Below are 22,754 nucleotides of genomic sequence, written 5' to 3'. Positions count from 1 at the left end.
CCATAAAGTAGCAAAAGGAACACATTAATTTGCAGAGACCTTACACATATGAAATGATTCAAATAATTAAAATGCATAATGTTCATGGCATAGTCAAATATAAGACCCAAATCTATTGAGCACCCCCTGCCAATTGAACCAACAAACCCACTGATTTCGAAATAATTGGATGCAAAGAAACTGTAACCCAAGCACTGAGGAATTTTTAATACCTTCACAGTTTTTCTCGTCTGATTTATCCTGGCAGTTCGCATCACCATTGCATCGAAGGGCACCATCAATGCACTGCCCACTGGCACACTGGAACTGAGACTCTGAGCATACAGGGCAATTGAGTTCATCACTATGATCTTCACATTCAGTATATCCATCACACCTCCAAGCCACAGGGATACAGTCGATGTCCCCAGTGAAACAAGTAAACTGCTGAGGAGAACACGTTGGAGGTTCTTCATATGATCAATGGGAGAAAGAGACAAAAATAACAGTGGTCACAAGGCGATAGGAACAATTTTGGCCAAGTGAGCTCATTAAAAGTAAACATACAATGTTTTACAATAAATAGGATTTGTAAGCCACGTCATCTAGTCACAGTCATCCAGAGGTAGTAACTAATAAAACACTGACAGGTATTGTCTTGCAATTACAGTTTGAATAGAACCTGCACCTGCTCTGACCTCACAAACTACCCTGGAATAAGCACCATGACTGCCAAGTATCTTAAAGCTGGCTTAGAGTGAACATTTTTCCTAGCCCTGAAGTTCTCAAAAGCTTGTTCACAATCCCCTGAAGATCCCTACTATTTTTCATGGGGTCCACCATGGGAGGGTCAGAACACAACCCAAGAATGGAGTCCTGTAAGGAGAATTATGAGCAAGAGTCTAGTGACCTCAGTTTCTTAAAACAAACAAACAAACAAACAAACAAAACAAAACAAACCATAAAATAGTTCTTGGAACGTGTTTTCGTGCCTCTCCAGGTATAGTGAATAGAAATGATTATACTTCAGACTGTTCACTACAATTGGCTACTATTGTTTGTTTATATGCCTCCATGGAAACGCATGTTTCTGCCACGTGCAGCTTGTCGCAGCTTGTCGCCATGTGTGGCTTGCCCGCCATGTGAGGCCTGGTCCTTGTGACTGAATACTTTACTCATTTGACTTCTCTTAACCCTTAGAGTACAAACTGATGTTCTGAATAAAGTTGGCTACTGCATGAGTCAGCCTCATTTATCATTTATGCTGCCAGGTTCCACCACCACTTAGAGCAGTAAACAGGTGAGAACTGTGTTTTACAATAATTCTGAAGTGGCCTTTGCATTATCACATTTGCACTGATGCCACAGAAAAGGGACTCATGGTTAAAGCTACAGGCACCTTAGTAGACACAATATATTTGACCACAGTAATAGGAGCACAGAACCACAGCTTCAATGAACAGAACAGGCCAGCTTCACTTATGAAAGCTGGATTATAGTTCATCCTGTAATCTCAGCACTTTGGCAGTTCAGGGAAGGAATTAGGAGTTAAAGGTCATTGCTAGCCACACATCAAGTTTGAGACCAGCCTAGGCTACATGAGATACTGTCTTTTAAGAAAAAAATATCATGATACTTCAGTAAGAGAAATGTTGTTAAAAAAAAAAAAATTAAGCCTTGAGCTCTTCATCATTGTTTGGTGAGAAGGAGGTATACATTATGCTTACATTCACATCTAAACAAGCTAGTTTTTAGTAGGCAAGCATCTGTTTACGCTGCAAACATAAATCAAAGTGGAGTATCATTTAATCTAAAAGAATGACCTAAAGGCCAATTAGAATTACCTACACTCAGGTATTCAGCAGAAATTAAACCAAACAAAGAAAAAACTGAATGAGCCTATTACTTAAACACACACACACACACACACAAACAATGGATAGTTTTATAATTATAAAATTGGAACTTGCGATCAGAAATTCAAGTTCTGGAAAATCTGAATCTACCCAATTCTGCAAACCTGACAGATGAGCAGCATCCACATTCTCCTCACAAGACAGGTGTAACATTACTAAACGTGAGCTTTTGAAACTGCATAACAAAACCAGTCAAAATCTGAAGATCTAAGAATTTCTCTTTTAATATCTATATTTTATGTATGAGTGGGTAACTACATACATATGAGTGGGTAAGTATGTACACAATGTCCATGCCTGGTACCCCAGGAACTGAAGTTACAGATGGTTGTGGGCTACCATGTGGGTGCTAGAAACCAAACCTGGGTCCTCTGCAAGAGCAGCCAAGTACACAGAACCCTCTCTTTCTAGACTTCTGAATGAAATTCTAGTATTTCCAGAAGACTACATTCTGAAACTACATGTGCTTTACAATCTACAGAAAATAAACAGATGGGTACTGCTGGGTGTGGTGCTATCCATGAATGACTCTAGCAACTGGGAGGCTGAAGATCTCAAGTTTGAGACTCAGATAGGGTACATACAGAGATCCTGTCTCAAGAATCAACATCAGGGAAGGGGTGGGGTAGGAGACTGAAGGAAGATCTCACTGTGGAGCCCAAGCCTGCCTCAAACTCACAGTAATCCCATCTCAGCCTCCCAAGTTTGGGGTTACAGGCACAATCCACCACATGTGGTTTTCTTTTTCCTTTACCTCCCTTCCCTCATCTTCTTGGTTGTGTGGCATATGTGCACGTGTGTGTGCAGGTACAGGTCAAGGGAGGATGTTGGGTGTTCTCTTCCATTGCTCTCCACTTAAGACACGGTCTCTCACTGAACCTGGAGCTACACTGGCCAGGAAGCACCACTGATCCTCCTAACTCACCACAGCAATAGAGTCACAAGTACACACAGCCACGCCAGGCATTTATTTATTTTCACATGGGGATTTAGAATTATGACCAGAATCCTTATGCTTGTACAGCAATGTTCTTCTACTGAGCCATCACCTCAGAGCACCCCCAGCCCTTAATGTATGTGTCCAAATCCCAATCCTTTCTATTTTTTTAAGAGTCAAGGTCTCATCATATGTTCCTGCTAAACTCAAATTCACAACCATCCAAGCAACTTGAACTGGTATTATAGGTACATGCTATCACACACAGCAACATTAGTGACAAGTGTGTGTGCATGCATGTGTGTATACATACATCTTTGGTAGTACTGGGATAGAACCAAAAGATTTTACACATACCAGGTGAGCATCTATTACTGAGCTATGTTCCTAGCGCAACACAAATATTTTACTATAAAACATAAATTAATGTTATATAATCAAACCTGTAAGAAAATACTGCTTGCAAATTTAATTAATCAATTAATTAATGGAAAAATACAAAAAGGAAGTTATTGTATGTCAAAAGTTAATGTAGAGGGCTGGAAAGATGGCTCAGAAGTTAAGAGCACTGTCTGCTCTTCCAGAGGTCCTCAGCTCAATTTTCAGCAACCATATGGTGGCTCACAACCATCTAGTTGTGAAATCTAGTACCCTCTTCTGGCCTGCTGGCTCAAATGCAGGAAGAATATTGTATAAATAATAAATAAGTAAATCTTCAACAAGATTTAGTGTGGAGTCCAAGATGAATAACCATATTATTTGGAAAGGCTATCATTACTATTTGTGCCTGTTCATGTACATTTATGTACGAGTAGACCAATGGTCAATGCCAGGCAGTTCCCTCTATTACTCTCTGAGACAAGCTTTCTTACAGAATCTAGAGCCTATCACTTCAGCCAGACAGAATGGACCATCAGCTGCAGGGCACAGCTTCTTCTGACTCCTGGGGTTACCGATGTGCACACCCACACTGGCTTCTTCTGTCCACACTGGGAATGTGAGCTGCTAGCATATAGGTACATCTTCCCACTCCACAGAAAAGCTACTATTACAGTCTATTTTCTAACTATGTATCTATGTGAGGCAAAGTTTCTTTATTTGCTCCAACCAAAACTATGTATTATAGAAGAACAATGCAGAAACCATGGAATCATGAACATCCAGCAGACATTACAAGGATTTACAAAAATACACAAATCTACAAAGATACAAAAATATAAAAACTCTTCACAGTAAAGTTTTCTGCCTTAAAATGGTTTCCTTAACATAATTCATTTATGCAAGTAGTCAGCATTTAGTATTCTTACAAAAATTAGTCAGAGAGGTTAAGTGGTGCTCAGACATCTTACTATACACACAAGGGACAGTGATCTTTAAATCACAAGAGTAGAAGAACTAGAGAGTGCCTTAAAGCCTTCATTACTTCATCACCCTGTGTTTGTATGAGTGAAGTCTTGCCATACAGACCAGGCTGATCCTGAGTTGGAGAAAATCCTGCCTCATCCTTCTCAATTCTGGGATTACAGGTTTGTAATCCTATGTTGTTATTATTATTTAATATACATTACATACTTAATACATCATGATTTCATTAAAACACATGCTAGTAAATTCTCTAAGGAACACATGAATTCATCATATGCTGATGTGAAATGCTTAATCTTTAAAACAGACTAGTGCAGGTTATACTTAAATCTGAAGGATTGTTTTCTTCGTGTTTATTATGTTTTCAATAACTATACTAGATTGTGTGGAGAATTTAAAAGCATAAAATATAATCTATGTTCCTTTTTTTAAAAAGTCAATTTAGTTAAGATAGGCACAGAAAGTACATAACAACTGACAACATAGTCCACAGTGTAACATGGATCCAAAGCAGCTATGAAAGGACTCTCAGAGCACCAGGACCCAAGTGCACCTGATGAGTAAGTAAGAGGCTAGTACAAAAGTAGAGAAGCACATTTCTGTAATGGCACGAGCATATGCACTTGCCAGAATGGCATCTGGCGATTCTATACTTCACCTATTTACATGGTAGAATCAACGTAAGTTACAAAAACTATAAATAACATGCACAGAAGTTTCATTCAAAATTAAAAATCAACAGTTCCTCACAGGAGAGCAACTTTAGTGTTACATAATGAACTGTGACTCAGTAATAAAAAACTGCTGACACATTTGATACACTATTGGATCTCAAAACTACATTACATAAGAGAATTATGTAAGAGAACCCAAAACCAAAAGATTACATGTCATGATCCCACTGATAATGTTCAAGAAACTATGTGTGGGGCTATTGTGTGACAAGTAGGTGCTTCTACCAAAGAGCTGCCTAGGAAGAACCCAAGGATGCCTTCCTCTTCCTTTTCCTCTGTCCCTCTGCTTCCTCCTTTCTATTCTCTCTTTTGCAGTGGAAGACTGACACAAGGTCCCACTAAGTAGCCCAGTGCTGGGATCACGGGCACAAGCCACTGTGCACAGTGCAACACATTTTTTCTGTGATTGCTCTGATCTTTCTTTCCCAACTCCCTATAGGTTCGTTTTTGTTTGTTTGTTTGAGAAAGGGTCTCACCGCCCAGGCTGACCCTGAACTGTCTCCATCTCCCAAGCATACCTTTAAGAGTATTTTCTTAAGAGCAATGCCTACATCTGAAGTCAGGTGACCACTATTGTATTCATTTTCTAAAGCCTGCTATTCTTTTAAAGAAATAAAAAAATCACTTTATAAGCAAAAACAAACAAAACCACCAACCCCTTTTAAAAGACATCTTCTAACTGGAAGATGAGATCCTGCTAAGTTTTATCTGTTATTAACACAGTGAGAAATTTCTTTAGGATTTGCTTTTTAAAGCAAGTCTAGTGCTCTATACAGAAACAATTTCTTTAAATTGTGATTAAAAACAGTGTAACAAGATTTCACCAATTTAACCATTTAAAGGTATATAGTTCAATAGTATTAAATATGTTTATGTTGTTGTGCAAGGCTTCATTTTGTTTATTATTTTTCTCTCTTTAGATAAAGTCACCCTAAGCTGTCCAAGCTGGTCTCAGACTTGCAAATCTACCAGTCTCAGTGTCTCTGTGGGGAGTACGAGCATACACCTCCATGTGCAGCAATGCTTCGCCCTCCTATCTCTTCATTTCGAGGTCTCAGCTTTCTGTGCACAGTAGGTCTGTGAAGAAGAGCACTCTGGTACCCACAGCAATCAGTCCTCTCCCAGAGGATATTCTGATTTTTCAGGCACAAAGGCTGGCTCTTGAAGCAACATCATGAAATCATGCCATGTTATTTTTGCCTAGATCCTCTGGTGAAGCGGATTCCCGAGAGTCAGCACTACAGCAGAAACACTTGAAGTGCTTCTGCGTTCTCAAACTGTTCGCGCTACACCTTGCGTTTCAAGTTCCTGTAATCTAAACTGAATACGTTGCTGCTGCTATTGAGATATGTACTATGCCTTTTTAAAAAAGAGAAAATTTACTTGTAATCCCATTTTATCACTACTTTTTATATTCTGAGTATATATTTTCTTTAAATCTTGATTTATAGAAATACATGTCTTTACAGAGCTATCATCACAGAAGAAAACACTTTCTGGTATTAAACCGCAGTGCTCAGAATGAAACCCAAGGCCTCACGTGCTGGCAAATGCTGTATTGTTCAGCTATACTTCTGGCATGAAAACATCACTGTAATAAGATCTTTGTGCCAAGTACAGTGGCAGACGCTGTGTTGTTGCAGCCACCAAGGGGCTGAAATAGCAGGAGAATCACTTGAGCTCAGCAGTGGACACTAGCCTGGACAATGCAGTGAGGCTCTATTTTAAACTCCCCAAAGATTCCAACACCCAACAGTCCCACACTCTGGTGACATATGGCCTTAAAATGGGAAACATGTAAGATTCACATGAAGAATAGCTTGTGGCGAGTCTTGGTACTACACAGAAACAAGCAAGCAAACAAACAAACAAACAAAAAATAACACTTTTTTCTGCTTAAGCCAAACACATTTTTATATCAGCTTCATAATCACAGTATTTAGTAAGTGCATAACTTGGGCTGAAGATAAAGCTCAGTGGTCGAGCACATGCCTAATATCTACAACGTTACTAGGTTTAATCCCTGGCACTAAAAAAATAAAACTATTAAAATTCAGTTGTATGGGAAGGAGGTACAGGGGGGATACAAAGTGAATAAGCTGTAATTAATAAAAATAAAAATAATTAAAAAAAAAACCCACCTCAGTTGCTGTATTTAACAAATTTTCAAATAATAAAAACTAGATCCCTTTTAAATTGCTCCCTTTGCAGGTAACAGTATGCCACATCTTTTTTCTTCAATCCAAATTAACTGTGAGGGGATGGAAATATGGCTCAGAGGTTAAGAACATTGCCTGTTCTCCCAAAGGTCCCGAGTTCAATTCTCAGCAACCACACGGTGGCTCACAATCATCTATCTTGAGACCTGGTGCCCTCTTCTGGTGCATAGGCACACATGCAGGCAGAACACTGTATATATAATAAATTAATCTTTAAAAAAAATAAAATTAAATTAACTGTGAATTATATCCAGGTTGAGGATTTCTTAATTAAAAGTAGGAACATTATTAGGGTGTTAACTGTTGCCACACTATGATTTGGCAGTTAACAAAAGAATATACCAATGTGTTATGCCTCACACATGATAACCAAGTTCACTCCACTGGGGAGATGACACAGTAGGTTCAAGAATAAGGACCACACAGGCTGGCCGTGGCCATATGCATCGGTAATCCCAGCTCTCCTATAACAAGGCAGGGAGCAGAGACAAAGTGTCCAGCCCACCCGCCTGGAGTGCAGTGATGAACAGACTGTCTTCTGACTCCCCACCTCCACCTGTACCTGCACTTACACATGGGAAACATGCATGTGAGTGCGCATCCCCAGACACATGCAGACATACACACCATAGGGGTTTTTAACTTTTCATTCACTGTTAGGTTCTATTTTTGTTTTCTTTTTAAAACAACAGGAGAATCCTAATGGATTTGAACAAAAGAACATTCAAAAGAAAACACTGGACACACTCCAAACAATGACACCCTGACAGAATCCAGAATTCAATGAGTGAAGACCAGAGTGAATTCATCTTACTACTTCCTTGGGGAGTAGGAAAGCTACTATATTATTAGGAAATATGATTCATAAGCTGAAAATATCACAATACATATATAATGAAATATTATTTGACTTTTAAAAAGGGAACTCCTATTATCTGCTACAGAGACATAAGCCTACGGAATATGTGTTAAATGAAATAAGGAAGGCACAAAATGGTAAACTGTATGTGGAATGTATAAAGCCCAAACACACAGAAACCAAGTTTGTTAAAATGGTGGTCACTGGAGGCTGTAGTAGTACAAATAAGTCTGGGGAGCAGGGGGAGAAGGCAAGCCTGGTAGACGTGCAAATAAATAGAACATAAACGAGCAATTAAGTCAGGAGAAACAGCAGCTTCACTGACTAGCAATAGATGGCTAGATCAAGATATGGAATTTTGGTTTGCACAAGAAAGATTTCAACATCCTTACCTCCACAGGACAGCTCATCCTGAAGCAGAACTAAGTGCATGGGACAAGAGCATCTTGTAGTGCCATCTCCTTTTACAAGGCAAATATGTGAACAGCCACCATTATCCTGGGCACAAGGGTGCTGTCCTGGAAAAGAGTGCAATTATCAAAATCAATGATTTACAAGCTGTGCTGATGCACACCTTTAATCTCCATGCTTGGGAGGTAGAAGAAGGTGGATATCTGAGTTCGAGGCCAGTCTGGTCTACAGATTGAGTTCCAGGACAACCAGGGCTATACAGAGAAACCCTGTCTTGAGACCAACCCCCACCACCACCAAAAATCAATGATTTATGAACCACCAACAATAGCAACTATAAAATAAGTTCTGATTGTATTTCTATATAGTTAAATTCCACGCTCTAATCCCTATACAACCTCTAACAAAAAATCTATGCATGACCACTACAAGGAGGAGGGAGGAGGAGATGGGCGTCTTTGTTTAAGCTGGTCTTAAACTCTTAGGTTCAGGTGATCCTAGCTCAGCCGCCAAATCTACTGGGGAGGCATGGACAACAACTAGCACGTTCTATCAGAATGCATACAATCATTTTAAACTATTGTAAGAAAGGGCTGGGAAACACTGCTCTGCGTGAAACTTTTTGCCATGAGTCCAATCCCCAGCACAAACATCACTAAACCTAAACAAGATAATGAATAAAATGTTTAAATGTGATATTACGATATGTTGACTTTGTAGTTAAGATATTAGCTGGGCGTAATGGGGCATACCTGTATTCCAGTACTTAGGAAGCAGAGGCAAAAGGCTCACTATAAGTTAAGGTCAGAGCTGGCTACCATGTCAGCCAGGACCACACAGTAAGATCTGGTTTCAAAAAATCAAATAAATAAATAAGAAATAATATACAGAACTAGAGCAACTGCTAGGGAGATTGCTGGCACTTACATAGCTTTATTTTTGAAATGAGAATTCTAAGGACTTTTACTCAGAAATTCTACTTCTCTAAAGGATAAAATTATTTCATTTTTAAAGGCATACTTTAAATAAAGAATTTTAAAGATTAAAATTAGTAGAAGAAAAAAACTTTATGGTCACATAGAACTGAGACAGATTAATTACTTGCTTGTTCAATTGCCAAAACTAACAAAGAATTGCAAAGATCTGATTTCCTCTTATTTGGGTGAAGTTAATATGATAAACCATTAGGCAACTTTTCAATGTCTATTTCACAACTTGTACTTATGAAGTCACTGCTCTGAATTTCCTATTTAGCTTGTGTTTCAATCTGACCTTTGCTATTACAGTAACATTAGCATTACACAATGTACACATCAATTATGATCTGTTTTCTATCATATTATGGGTGTTATCAATTTGTTGATACTGAGATTGTCAACTATCTACAAGAGTAGACTGCCCAAAATAGACATTACTTATTTTATTTGAATATGCATCAACAAAGGTGGTCCTCAGTCTTTCAGGTATACAATACTATTCATTTATCTACTGAGTCTGAAGACCAAACCCAGGGCCTTCTACTGCTAAGCAAGTGCTTTACCACTGAGCTACATTACAGGTCCAAGCTGGTTTCAAACTTGCAATAGTCCTGCTCCACCCTGGGTTCTAGGATCACAGGAGTATACTATAGTGTACAGGAGTGTACCTGGCTTCATAGTAATTTTGATAGATCAAATCACTCTGTTTAAGTTATTAGAAACTTCAACAAAGTGTTTTTCTAAACATAAGAACAAAATACAGAAGAAACATGCTGTCAAAACGCCACAAAACCATGTCTTGTTTCTTACAACACACACAATGCTCCTTGGCACTGTCCACTTCACTTACTATATTCCTGCAGGTTCAGCTCCTTCACTGCATGAATGTCACTCAGCTGAGCAATTCGAGCCTGGACCTTGGTTCTTCCTTCTCGACCAGTCATGTCAATTTTTTCAATCATTTGCTGCTGCTTATCAATCCAATAGAGCCAGTTTTCAAACACGGTCAGACCCACAGGCTGCAAGATATTAGAGTCTTCTAGCACTATCCTGTTGGCACCTTGGAAAAGGAAAATATTTGGTAGCAATGATTTGTGCAGCTAAATCCCACTTTCAGCAGTTATCCCATGCATACCAGGTACATCCTAAAAGTGTGGGAAATACAAGCTCTTTCACCACAAGACTTTAATGTTGCTAAACCAGACATGCAACTAGGAGTTCGTTGTTCCCAAGATACAGGGAATTTTCTAGTTATGAAATGTAGCAAAGAACTTGGGACAGCAGGTTTCAATTTGTTTTTAGCAGAATCCATTTTTGAATTAAATTTTATAAAAAAATACACAATAAAGCACATCAAAACAATACTTGTCTAGATGAATCAGTGATGGTAAACCCAGGGTTCCATGCTCAGTTTCCCCTACTTGCTTAAAACACCTGAGACATCTATCAAAAACAATTCCACTCTCACTCTACCTGGCTTCTCAGAATACACAGAGCCCAGCTGATTCACAGGTTATAGAATAATCCTATAATATCCTAGACTCTAAGAACAGTGATATTCACAAGAGCAAATTAACTCCTGGATGGTGCCGAAGTGATGCGGCACAGATAAGTGATTTGTGGCACCTCTATAGTTTGATGCCATTCATGCTCTCAGGGGCTCTGAGAACACATTGTCTAAAAAACAGGGAGGATCACATTCAAGTAAGCACCATCAAAGGTAACATGACTCAAAGGTGGACCTGTATGATATAAGAATTTCCTATGAGAGGTGTGTGTGTCTGTGTATGTGTGTGTGTATGCACAAGGGTGTATATGTATGGCATTGAGAACTGAACCCAAGGGCATGCTTATGCTGGGCAAGCGCTCTAGCACTGAGGTACATGCCCAGCCAAGCACTGCAGGTATGATAAGTTTTAGCTCTCACAGGCTAGAGAGATGGCTCAGTGGTTAAGGGCACAGGCTGCTCTCCCAAGAACACAGATATGATTCTGAGCTTCCACATAGCAGCTATCCATGTGTAACTCCAGTCCCAGGGTATCCTGTGCCTCCTTTCGCCTCCACAGGTACTGGGTATACATGTGGTCCACAGACATGTATTCAGGAAAAACTTTTTTTTTAAACTTATGTCTCAAAACAGTGGAAAAGACAGATTTCCTAGTTTATAGTGTTGACTAAGTAGACAAAAATGTGAGGTTTCTTGTCTTATCGGCATAAGAAGGCTCCAAAGAATGTGCAAAGTACAAGATGACTACAGAACAACAACAACAAAAAAAAACCCCTAAACAAAGCCAAGATTTACCCTAAACAGGCAAACTCTCCTTCACTGTATATGTAACTTAATAGTGAATTCACGTTCCAAAGCCACAAAAAAATTCTAGAAATAGAAACGGCACATGGGTACAGTGATATGCACCCAAAATCACTGCTGCTCAGGAGGAACAGACAGGCAGGGTCACCTCAAGTTTGCAGCCGGGGGCAGGGGCAATTCAGCAAGACGTTCTAAAAAGGGAAAGGGGTTGGACAGGTTAAAATCTCTAACACTGCTAGGTGCTAGAGAGACAATTGTCATATACTGTTGACAGGGTCTTTAGACTAATAAGAACACTTTAAAGAGAATCCACATTCCAGTCTTTTATGTTAGAGAGAGAGAGAGAGAGAGAGAAAGTTACTGTCTGTATTATATAGAAATTCTACCACTACTTTTCAGCCACAGAGAAGGTTCTTGTAGCACCATGTGCACTGGTTGTTTTTGATTTGTTGTTGTTTTGAAACAGGGTCTTGGTTTTAGGCCAGGCAGGCCTCAAAAATCAGAATCTTGCTGCTTTCTGTTTCCAAATGGAACTACAGACAACATCACAACTGCCTTACTTATTCTTGAATAGCTGCCAGTCCACATGCCAACATGCTACAATGTACTTCTCCATGAAGGACGACCACAAACGTGCTCAGGGAATAAATACCCTGTTAGGATGTCTGTAAGACAATCATCTGACAGGGAAGCTACCCAAAGGTTGTATCTCCTTTAAATTCTGATTATTACTGGCAGACTATCCTCCAAAAGGTTCTGTTTCTATTTACCCCAAAAGCAGAACAGTGTTGATTTTTTTGTGCTTGGGAATGGGACTCAACATAGTAAGTTAGGCAAGTGCTCTACCGCTGATCTCCATCTCCACCCTTACAAAAGTGTGTTATTTCTATCATCCTGGCAAGTGCTGGTACAATAAACCTTAACATACTTTTGTCACTCTGACAAAAATAAACAATATACTTCAATTTTATTTTCCTGGTCACTAATGAGGCCATGCAGAAACCAGCCATCAAGAATTATGATAGAAGAGGTAACTATGATTACAAACAGAGGGCCATACAGAAGTAAAAGGTAAACACATAAAGGATGTGTTACACGTGGACTCACACTTCAGAACAGTGTCTCTTAAGTACAACTGTGTTTGTGAAGAGTCACACATCAAACTTTCATACAGAAAAATGAGTGGAGAGACCAGCCACAGGCTAGACTTCAAAGAGTTAGATAAGAAAGCCAGAGAAGAGCAGAAGAAGTAGGAAAGAAGAGATACATATTTTCCGATCAATAAAACTAGTGAGTAATTAGGGAACAAAAGGAGTGATCCAAGATCGCCCCAACTAAGTCGATGATGAATTTATTTAATGATAAAATTATAGTCATGAATAAAAATAACAAGAAAAATACAAAATCACAGTAGTAAAATCATCTTAAAACTCAAATCAAAATACAGAGACAGTTTTGGGGTACCTGAGAGATCGCTGCTTTCAATTCGCCGGAGATCTGAATCAGCCCAGAAGAGCTTGCCCAGCTTGCTGTCAAGAGCCAAAGCAATCGGTTTACTTAAGCCACTGAAAAAGAGGACCTCACGTTCTGTTCCATCCAATGCAGCCCGTTCAATTTTAGGAGATCTTTCCTGAAGATTAGTAAAATACATATACCTAAAGATAACGGGAGAAAAATAAAAAAGTACTGAAGAATCGGATAAGCTGAGAATATTCTTGGTAAGATAAATGCAGGAAATACAGCTCAATGAGAGAACACTTGCCGAACACAAACAGAAATTTTAAAAGACAAATGGAGGTTAAATACTTTTAAATCTATTTTAAAATTTTCAGCTATATGCAAACAAAAATTATATCTACAATGGAGTAAATCTGATATTTCAATGCATGTATATATTTCATAGTTAGAGTAAATATACCCATCTCCTCAACAATGCACTTTTTATAGTGAACATATTCTTTCTTCTAGCTTTCTGGGGTATGCGTTACACAGTAAGTCACGCTCAGCAGCCAGCCTACTTCTGTGCAACAGTAAACTAGAGCTTCTCACTCCTAGCCACACTGAGAGTACCTACTGACTAGCCTTTCTTCAGGAGGGCCCTGCCCCACCCAGTCTATTGTTTAAAAGGGTCAAGAAATATATTAAAAACTTTTAATAATAGTTAACAAAGGAGACCAAGAAGTTTTAAGAAAGTTAAATTTCATAGATTAAAAAATTAATGGCCAAAAAGATCTAGGTACAGAATTTTGTTATTTCTCTAATTGACCATTAATAACTAAAAATGAGATACACAAACCATTTATAGGTTTCATCCCTTTTCTGTAACATTTACATCTACATTTCAGGGAAATATAAGCCATTTCCCTGCTAACATCCTTGTCATCTAAGCAGATGCAACTGAACATTGAATTTTTTATCAAATGCAAAGCTCTACAAAATGAAAGACACATCATCATTCACATGGAGCCGAAGGTCCAGGGATAGCCATGTAACTGAAAGGTGGTTAAGTGAAGGCGAACTGGAAGGAATAATAAGTAAGAGACAGTGAGCGCTGGGAACCCAGAAGTGGAGGAATCACACAGGCCTGGGAGCGGAGGAGGTCAGGGAGAAATGACCCTGGAAGGGTGGGAAGGACTTAGAACTACACCAGTGACAGAGCTCTGGGCAGGAAAACCAGAAAAAGCAGTAAGAAAAAAAACAGGACTGAGTGGACAGGAAACACTGAGTGGAGTTGTTTGCTGGTGAAGAACACTGAAAGGTAAAAGCGTGAAGATGGCCTCAGAGGCAAAGGTCTTAGACTGTAGCTGTTGTAACATACCCTTTCTCAGGGTTTACCACAATGGCTCGAGGCCTGTCTTGCTCGCCTTTTAGAACCACTCCAATTGATCGTCCATCTAATCTTGTCACATCAATGACATTGGTGGCTTCACAGGTCCAGTAGATGTAACGGCTATAGATATCAATGCTGAGGTCATAGGGCTGTATTTCAAGGTTCTGATTTGGAACTGAGCTTACAACTACGGTAAAACCCTAAAGAAAGGAAAGAAACACACAGGTTAGATTCTACACCAGACAACCACAAGACAATGAGCACAATTCATAATTTGTGTGGCCACACCGCAAGGGGTATCCAGTCTTCAGGGACATTTCTTAAAGAAAGGGTTTTTCTTGCTTATTAACATGCATTTCAAATATCCCATAGCTGCTTTAACCTGGAGCAGAAGAGGGTGGACAACATAGATAGTCCAGGAATGTGGCAATGCCTCGATGGCCCGTAACTGTAAACAACTGTGGCTCTAACCACGATCTGGAAATACATCCAGAGCAGAGGTTCTCAACTGAGGCTGATGTTGCTCCCACAGGCACTGGGGACATCCACAAATATTTCGGTATCAAGATGTGGGAACACTACTGGCAACTACTGGGTGAAGACCAGGAATGCTACTCAATATCCTTCTGACCCTGCAAACACTCCCCACCCCACCCACCCACACTGGTCTGCAACTTGTGAGCTTCAGCTCTTTTAGCTTTCTGCATATACCAAGATGCCTGGCTACAAAATTAATAATAACAATAATATTTATTAATGTAATATTTTTCTTCCAAAGTCAACCAAAAGCAGATTTGTCTATCTATTCTGTCCAAATAAATTTTATTTTATTTCATTTACTAGGATTCTGAGTTAGCACAGCCTTTAAAAATCTTATTTATCTGTCATGTCTTTGGCTGTATAATTTCTGTCTACCATTGGCCATTTGTACTGGCCTACATAGTACAAAGTATGTACAAAGTATGGCCCCCTTGTTAAATGACCCCTTGGCACTCCTATATATGCCACCCTCCTTGTTCTTTACTGTAAGGTAAGACATGGCAAAACTGAGTAATCTAATTTCCCTACATTTTATCATTAAATAATGCAATTTAACATCTTTGCCATAAGGAAGACAATCAATAGCTATTATAATCCTAAGATTACACTGACTGACCCCAAAAAGAAAGAAAATATAAATAATATTGAAATCCATGGCTGGCACATAGGCATAGATGAGACTGATAATACGCCTATTCTCATCCTGCAAGTCCCCCAATAGTTACTAAAAAAAATATTGAATCACATTGTTGATATTTTTAATTTTACTAAGATTATCCTGTTTCTTTTTTTATATTTTCTTTTCAATTTTTATTTTTTTACAATTTATTCACTTTACATTCGACTGTAGCCCCTCCCTCATCTAATTTATTGTTTCTTACTCAATGAGTCTTTTAAATAAAAGGTAATTAGTGATGTCATTATTAGCCATAAAATCCCTACCATTAACAGGTAGAGGCTTTATGCCTTGTATTCTGTTCAACCAAAAAAGTTCCTAAGATTTCTAATGAGTGACAGAGCTGGGATCAGAACTAAGACCTATTTGATTTAAAAACCTGTACTACTGCATACAACAGGATAATGAAAAGACGGTATGAATGGATGTGACCAGTGGTAGAAAAGTCACTAATAAGTCACTAATGACCTCTTTTCCTTAATAAAATTTCCAACCAATGCCACCATCAAATAATAATGTACTTAGAGTTACTTTGAGAAGTTTTAAAAAAAAAAAAAAGTACAAGCCCTGTATTTCTGTCTTTCCTGTAGGAAGATGAAGCCATGTGAATGGTTTAGACCAATTCTAGTCAGCAATGGCCTCTGGATTAAGCCTGAGTTACCTGGCCACCATCTTCTTGTGCCTTTCGGATCATGTTCTGTCGAGAGTCGATCCAGTAGAGCTGCTTGTCCAAAGGGTCATAGTCAATGGCCCGGACGTTCCGAAGGCTGTGGATAGGAAGGATGATGTCAGGACTCTGTTGTTCATCAATCACCATGCGGTTGATGGCACTCTTCTGACTGAAGAGCAGGAAAGTGGTAGGCGCTTAAAAAAGAAAAGAGCAAATCTGAAACACAGTGATTGACTCAGGTCTACGTCACCCTAAGGTTTGGGAAGGCTATTACATATAACTCCAACAGAAGGACATATTAAGGCTGAGGGGAGAACCTGTTGGCATGAACCATCTAGAACCCTCTAGAAACTTCCCTCAGGGTGAAAATAATCAGCACTCTGGTTATCAAGCCACTTGTAAATTGTTTCCCATCCACTCAGCCCTGCTTTTTTTTTTTTTTTTTTTGCTGCTTTTTCTGGTTTTCCTGCCCAGAGCTCTGTCACTGGTGTAGTTCTAAGTCCTTCCCCCCCTTCCAGGGTCATTTCTCCCTGACCTCCTCCGCACCCAGGCCTGTGTGATTCCTCCACTTCTGGGTTCCCAGCGCTCACTGTCTCTTACTTATTATTCCTTCCAGTTCGCCTTCACTTAACCACCTTTCAGTTACATGGCTATCCCTGGACCTTCGGCTCCATGTGAATGATGATGTGTCTTTCATTTTGTAGAGCTTTGCATTTGATAAAAAATTCAATGTTCAGTTGCATCTGCTTAGATGACAAGGATGTTAGCAGGGAAATGGCTTATATTTCCCTGAAATGTAGATGTAAATGTTACAGAAAAGGGATGAAACCTATAAATGGTTTGTGTATCTCATTTTTAGTTATTAAAATGGTTAGTTATAGAAATAACTTAATATTTTGTACCTAGATCTCCCTGGCCATTAAGTTTTAATCATCTAGCCTGGTTTTCTGTCTTGCAAAAAAACCAGAGATCTTATTTTCAATGAAACATTTGCTAAAGAAATAAAAAGTTATAGATTTCATTTCCTTTGCAGGGAGAGGAAGGAAATAAAGATGATCAAAAAAGACAATAAATAGATGTTAGGATGTAGCTCAGTGAGAGAGGGCTTTCTTAGGCTGCACAAGGCCCTGTGTTCAAGTGTGCAGATGAAAAAAATTATCCCTTTAACAGTTATCATCTATAATTGTGAAAACAGGCATTAAGGTCAGGTGTTGTGGCTCAATGCCTCTCATCCCAGTACTCTAGGAACTAAGGCAGAAGAGTCACTGCAAATGTGAGGCTGGCATAGTGTGAGACTGCCTAAAACCCAAGGAAGAAAAAAAAAAAAAAAAAAAAAAAAAAACAGGGGCCAGAAAATGACTTCGTGTTTAAGAGTGCCTGCTGCTGCTGTTGAGGATGTGAGCTCAGTTCCCAGCACTAACATGGCAGATCACAAGTGCCTGTAACCCCCATCGCAGGGGACCTAACATTCTTCTATTTTTGGTTGTGAGCCTAGCCTTTAATGACTGAGCCATCCCTCCAGTGCCCTGACATTCTTTTGAAGGCTCTATGAGCATGAGGCATGTACATGGCACACATACATACACATAGGCAAACATTCATGCACAAAAAATAAAGAAAGCTTTTAAAAACCCACAAAACACAGAACAACAGTGAGTATTATATCTTCACTAAAATGTTTCAATGGTTAGATGATGCCCTAATTCATTAAATGAGAAAGTGTATCCAAGACAACACTTCCGTATCACAGGGACTGGGCCTCTCTTTATTCTGTAGTCATCTTCAGAACATCTGAGAAGTAGAGACATGAGGTTGCAAAGTGAATTTATGATCAGCCTGTGTTATATGTCAAGAACCTATCTTCAAAACAAACAAAAACAACCAAACAAATGGCATTTGAGAGTGTTTCAACAACAGGAAAAACTTAAAAGTATTTTTAATCCTAATTAAGTCCCCTCCACCCCCCGCTTACTGAAAAAGATAGTTTGTCAGAACCAATTCTTTTATTTGGTATATTTTTCCTTGCACATATACATCTATTATAAAATTTAAGGGGCTGGAGAGATAGCTCACTGGTTCAGAGCTCTTGCTGCAGTACTGGGTTCGATCCCCAGCACACCCACATGGCGGCTCACAGCCTTCTGTATCTCCAGTTCCAGGGGATCCAATGCCCCTTTCTGAGCACCAGACACACCTGTGATGGACATGCTTACATTCAGGCAAACATAGCAATATATATTACAATGATATACTATAATATAATTGCCACTATTTGCTTTGGGGAAACTACTAAAGAGAATTAACATCACCTGAGTACCAGTGCTGCTCTGACATCAGAGATGGCTACTAAGGGACCAATAGGAGGGTAGCATATATGGACTCAAAGTGCTAGACAAAGAAACGATTCATGTCCTGGATAGGCCTAAAATAGATTGTACTGTGCTACTCTGGACCACATACAATTTAAAACTTATGAATTATTTCTGGAATTTTCCATGTATTATTTCCAGATGGAGGCCGACTACAGGTAATTGAAACCACAGAAAATTATGGCAAGGGTTGGGGGAGGTTGCTATAGTTTATATACATAAATTTGATAATGGTACTTTTTTTCCTGGTGCTCAGCCACTATTTGAACCAGGCAGAAACATGTTATTCTCAAACCTGTAAACACAGGAGGCCACACCAGAACTCCTTGCCTGACCCCCCCTGATCTTCAGAGCTCTTACTTGTGGTTTGGGGCTACTTCACATTCACATTCAAATGCGCACAAAGGAACTCACTGGCAGTGACCAAGAAAGCTGACACTTGCAATACTGCATTTCTGTGTAAGATCTTCATTAGGTATAAGTCTGCCCCAGCTTAGACAATTCAGGAAATAGCCAGTCTACAAGAAATCTCCATCACACACTGACCTAACAACTTTGAGTAATTTTAGTAGAGTTCAGCTCCAAATACACACTGTACATGGAATAGCTGCAAAGTGGTCTCCCCACAAAAAAACAACTACTTTTTGGCAATACTACTTTCTTAAGCACCATTTGTTGTATACGTGAGTCTATTTTGGAAATATGCCTAGGAGTGGAATAGCTAGATCTTGAGGAAGCACTATCCCTAATTGTCCGAGAAAGCACCAGATTGATTTCCAGAGTGGTTGTACAAGTTTACATTCCGACCAGCAACGGAGGAGGGTTCCCCTTTCTCCACAACCTCTCCATCATGTACTGTCACTTGAGTTTTTGATCTTTGCCATTCTGATGGGCGTAAGGTGAAATCTTGTATTAAAACTCAATGAGACTTAGAAGAAAGACTTCAGAATTTCAGTTCTTATTTTTTCCTGTTTAAGAAACAACCAAATATTTGACTGCTTCCTAATGAGTTTTGCTGAGTATTCTCTTGGAAGCCAGATTTAACTGGCACACAAGATTCCACAGTCAGTACAGACCTTAGTCTAGAAATGTGCAGTGTGATAAAGCCAGAGGCCAGGTGGTATATGCCTGCTGGGTTATAGTGTGACCTCTATCTCAAAATAAACAAAACAAAGCCAAATCTGCCTCTAAATAGATGCTTGTGAAGAAAAATGAGAGCTATCTACTCAAGGGTATTAGTGGGGCCTGCAGGGTAGCTCAGCAAGGTAAGGGCACTTGCCACTGGGCTTGGGGGTCCAAGTTCCATCTCCAGGACCTACATGGTAAAAGGCAAACCAAGCCAACTCCTTCAAGCTACCCTCTGACCTCCATACGTATGCCATGGAATAAGCATGAAGTATGTGCATATGCACACACAAAAAAATTAAGGTGTAATTAAAATTTTAATTAAAAATAATTATAATATTTCTCAGAGGAAGCTGAAAATTTCTTACAGTCCATGCTTAAAGGAATACAACACATGCCATTTTAAAAGTCCAAATCTATCCTCTAATCCTCAGCGACATTCTCATATCTCCTATAGAAAGATCTTTTTAAAAGAAACCTAAGCACAGTGGCACATTCCTATGATCTCAGCAAGCTTTGAGAAGCTGATAGGATCAGGAGAAGTTCAGAATCAGCTCTCAGCTACATGATGAGCCTTAAGTCTAGGCAAGAGTAGACCCTGTCTCGAGATAAAATAAAGTCACTGGGTTCTCTTAGCCAACGTGCAGAAGCTGGAGGTATAACCAGAGGCATTTTCAGCTGTTTTCTGATAGCACCAGTGTTCACCTATAAGTTAAAGGAAGGTGTTGTTCTTGGTAAGAACAGAAGGATCTTCATGGCCAAGTCTACCACATATGACTGTGTCATTCATGGGATCAAAAGCAATGAGTAGGGACAGTAGGGATAGCTATGCAACCTTCACTTTATGAGCCAAGCTATGCACCGGGGGGACTCAATCTGTCCATAGGAAACATCATTTCCCAATTTACACAAGGTACCCAAGGCCACTTGGGGTTGCAAAACCTGGCTTCTTGTTTCATCCCTCAATGTCTTACTTGTCTAACACTATTAACCTCCTAGGCAATCTATCAAGCCAGATGTGAACATCCTCATAGCTCATTTCCTCATCTCCTTCAAGTCCTAACATAAATGTCACCCGACTTTTCTGACAACCCTATTAACACTGCAATCTCTGCCACATTTTCTTCCTCTTAATATTTCTATATAACACTTATCATCATATGGCCCTCATACTGTTCATCTTAACAGTTCCAGCAAAATGTAAAGTCAGTAAAGGCCAGCATCTCTTTCTATTCCATTCATTGTTAGTATTTTCAACTGGTTATAAGGCCTAGCATGTAGTAAGTGTTTAATAAATACTGAATGAAAGAATGAAAAAAAAATGCAAAGAAATAAGCACTCTGAATGACAACAAAGACAGCCCTGTAGCCTTGATTTTGTAAGTAACAGAATAAAATTAGAGGTAAAAAAAAGAAATAGGTTATTTATTGAAAAACTCCAATACATCAAAATCATATAGGATGACATTTAATCCCTACATTATCAACATGTCACACATCATTCAGGATGTCATTTAATACCTATATTATCAACACATCACACAGTGCCATTTAATCCTTATAATATCAACATGTCATACGTCACAAGGAATGCCATTTAATCCCTATTTTATCATTTTACAGGCAAGGAAACTGCCACTCAAGATCACAAAAGCTATTAAGTGAAAGGCTACACATTCTTCCAGAACTGCCCTATGTTTTACTCCTTTATTTAACAGTAATTCTTGAGCACCTACCACATACCAGAAGTGCTAGTCAAGGCACTAGATACATTAATGAAGAAAACAGGAAGAAAGCTGCTGCTCTGTGGAATATACACAACCAAGAGTTCTAAGTGCTGCTGGAAAGGAAGCAGTGGGACCCTGGGAATGACACAGGTGGAAGGTTTTCCATAATCAGTGGTGCAGAGCTGCTATGGAGGTCACAATTAAGCAAAGACTTAAACACGAGGAATAGCCATGCAATGTTTTGCAAGAACATTCCAAGCAAATGAAATAAGTAGCTCAACAGTCCTGAAATGAGATTGATTTGCATATTTGAAACCAGTAATGAGCCCAATGTGCCTGTTACAGAGAAGGTAAATTAAAGAACAGTACAAAGTATGGTTAGAAAAGGCAACTGGGGTATTTGGGATAAAGATGCAGTTAGGAAGTGAGGGTAATTGCTAATGCTGGACCTTAAAGACCCTGTAAGAGCCAGGGTTTTTATTCCTCATGAGATACAGAGCACAGTCACATCTGAGCCCAGGGACAAGCTGGTCTGACTCAGCATTTAAAATCAGTCAAGATGCAAATTAAACAATGTTGGAACACTTTTGAAAGCAAGAACTTATACATACGGAATCTAAAACAACTCCATGCAAGTATTAACTAGTACTCGTAAGAACACACAAGAAGCCGTGAAGCACTGCTGACTATTATCAGACAGTAACCAACAGACAGTAGGAGCAGTCGGCACTGACTCGCCATGCTGTTCAGTCACCAACCAACCACTAGGGATATGTAGCTACATGCCCAACAACCTCAAGAAAGTCCTGCCGTGTTCTGTATGTCTCCATTCTCTTAACAGTTCCCACTCCATTTTCTCCTTCCACCCAAAAGGCGAAGTTCTTGAAAGAGACGCTCGTGTATGTCACTGCTCCCTTTTCTTTCCCCAATGCATTCCTCCAGTCTACTCCAATCTGTCTTTCACTATCACTTCCCTGAGATTACTGCCTTCATGATCAAATGGACAGAACTATCTAAAGAATGGATACCATTTTTAAGACGTCACCTAACCTCTCAGCAGCCTTCAACAACTCTTATCTCTTCTCTTTGGTACCTCAATGCTCTCTGCTT

At 39.3% G+C, this 22,754-nt stretch overlaps 1 protein-coding gene across 1 annotated transcript in view; it reads right to left on the bottom strand.

The window, feature by feature from the left end:
* Lrp6 (LDL receptor related protein 6) overlaps positions 1 to 22,754 on the bottom strand; it is a 123,492-nt gene that overhangs the window by 14,342 nt on the left and 86,396 nt on the right. Inside the window, exons 13-18 of the mRNA XM_055610892.1 lie at positions 16,416 to 16,618; positions 14,527 to 14,738; positions 13,173 to 13,363; positions 10,248 to 10,457; positions 8,402 to 8,527; positions 213 to 449 (exon numbers count right to left, since the gene is read on the bottom strand). Of these exons, the coding sequence (XP_055466867.1) occupies positions 213 to 449; positions 8,402 to 8,527; positions 10,248 to 10,457; positions 13,173 to 13,363; positions 14,527 to 14,738; positions 16,416 to 16,618 (1,179 nt within the window). The remainder of the gene's footprint in view (positions 1 to 212; positions 450 to 8,401; positions 8,528 to 10,247; positions 10,458 to 13,172; positions 13,364 to 14,526; positions 14,739 to 16,415; positions 16,619 to 22,754) is intronic.

Source organism: Psammomys obesus, unplaced genomic scaffold (genome assembly GCF_907164565.1).
Source record: "Psammomys obesus unplaced genomic scaffold, mPsaObe1.curated_primary_1811, whole genome shotgun sequence".
Lineage (NCBI taxonomy): Eukaryota > Metazoa > Chordata > Mammalia > Rodentia > Muridae > Psammomys > Psammomys obesus.
The sequence above is the reverse complement of the archived record's forward strand: the minus strand, read 5'-3'. Positions and strand labels throughout refer to the sequence as shown.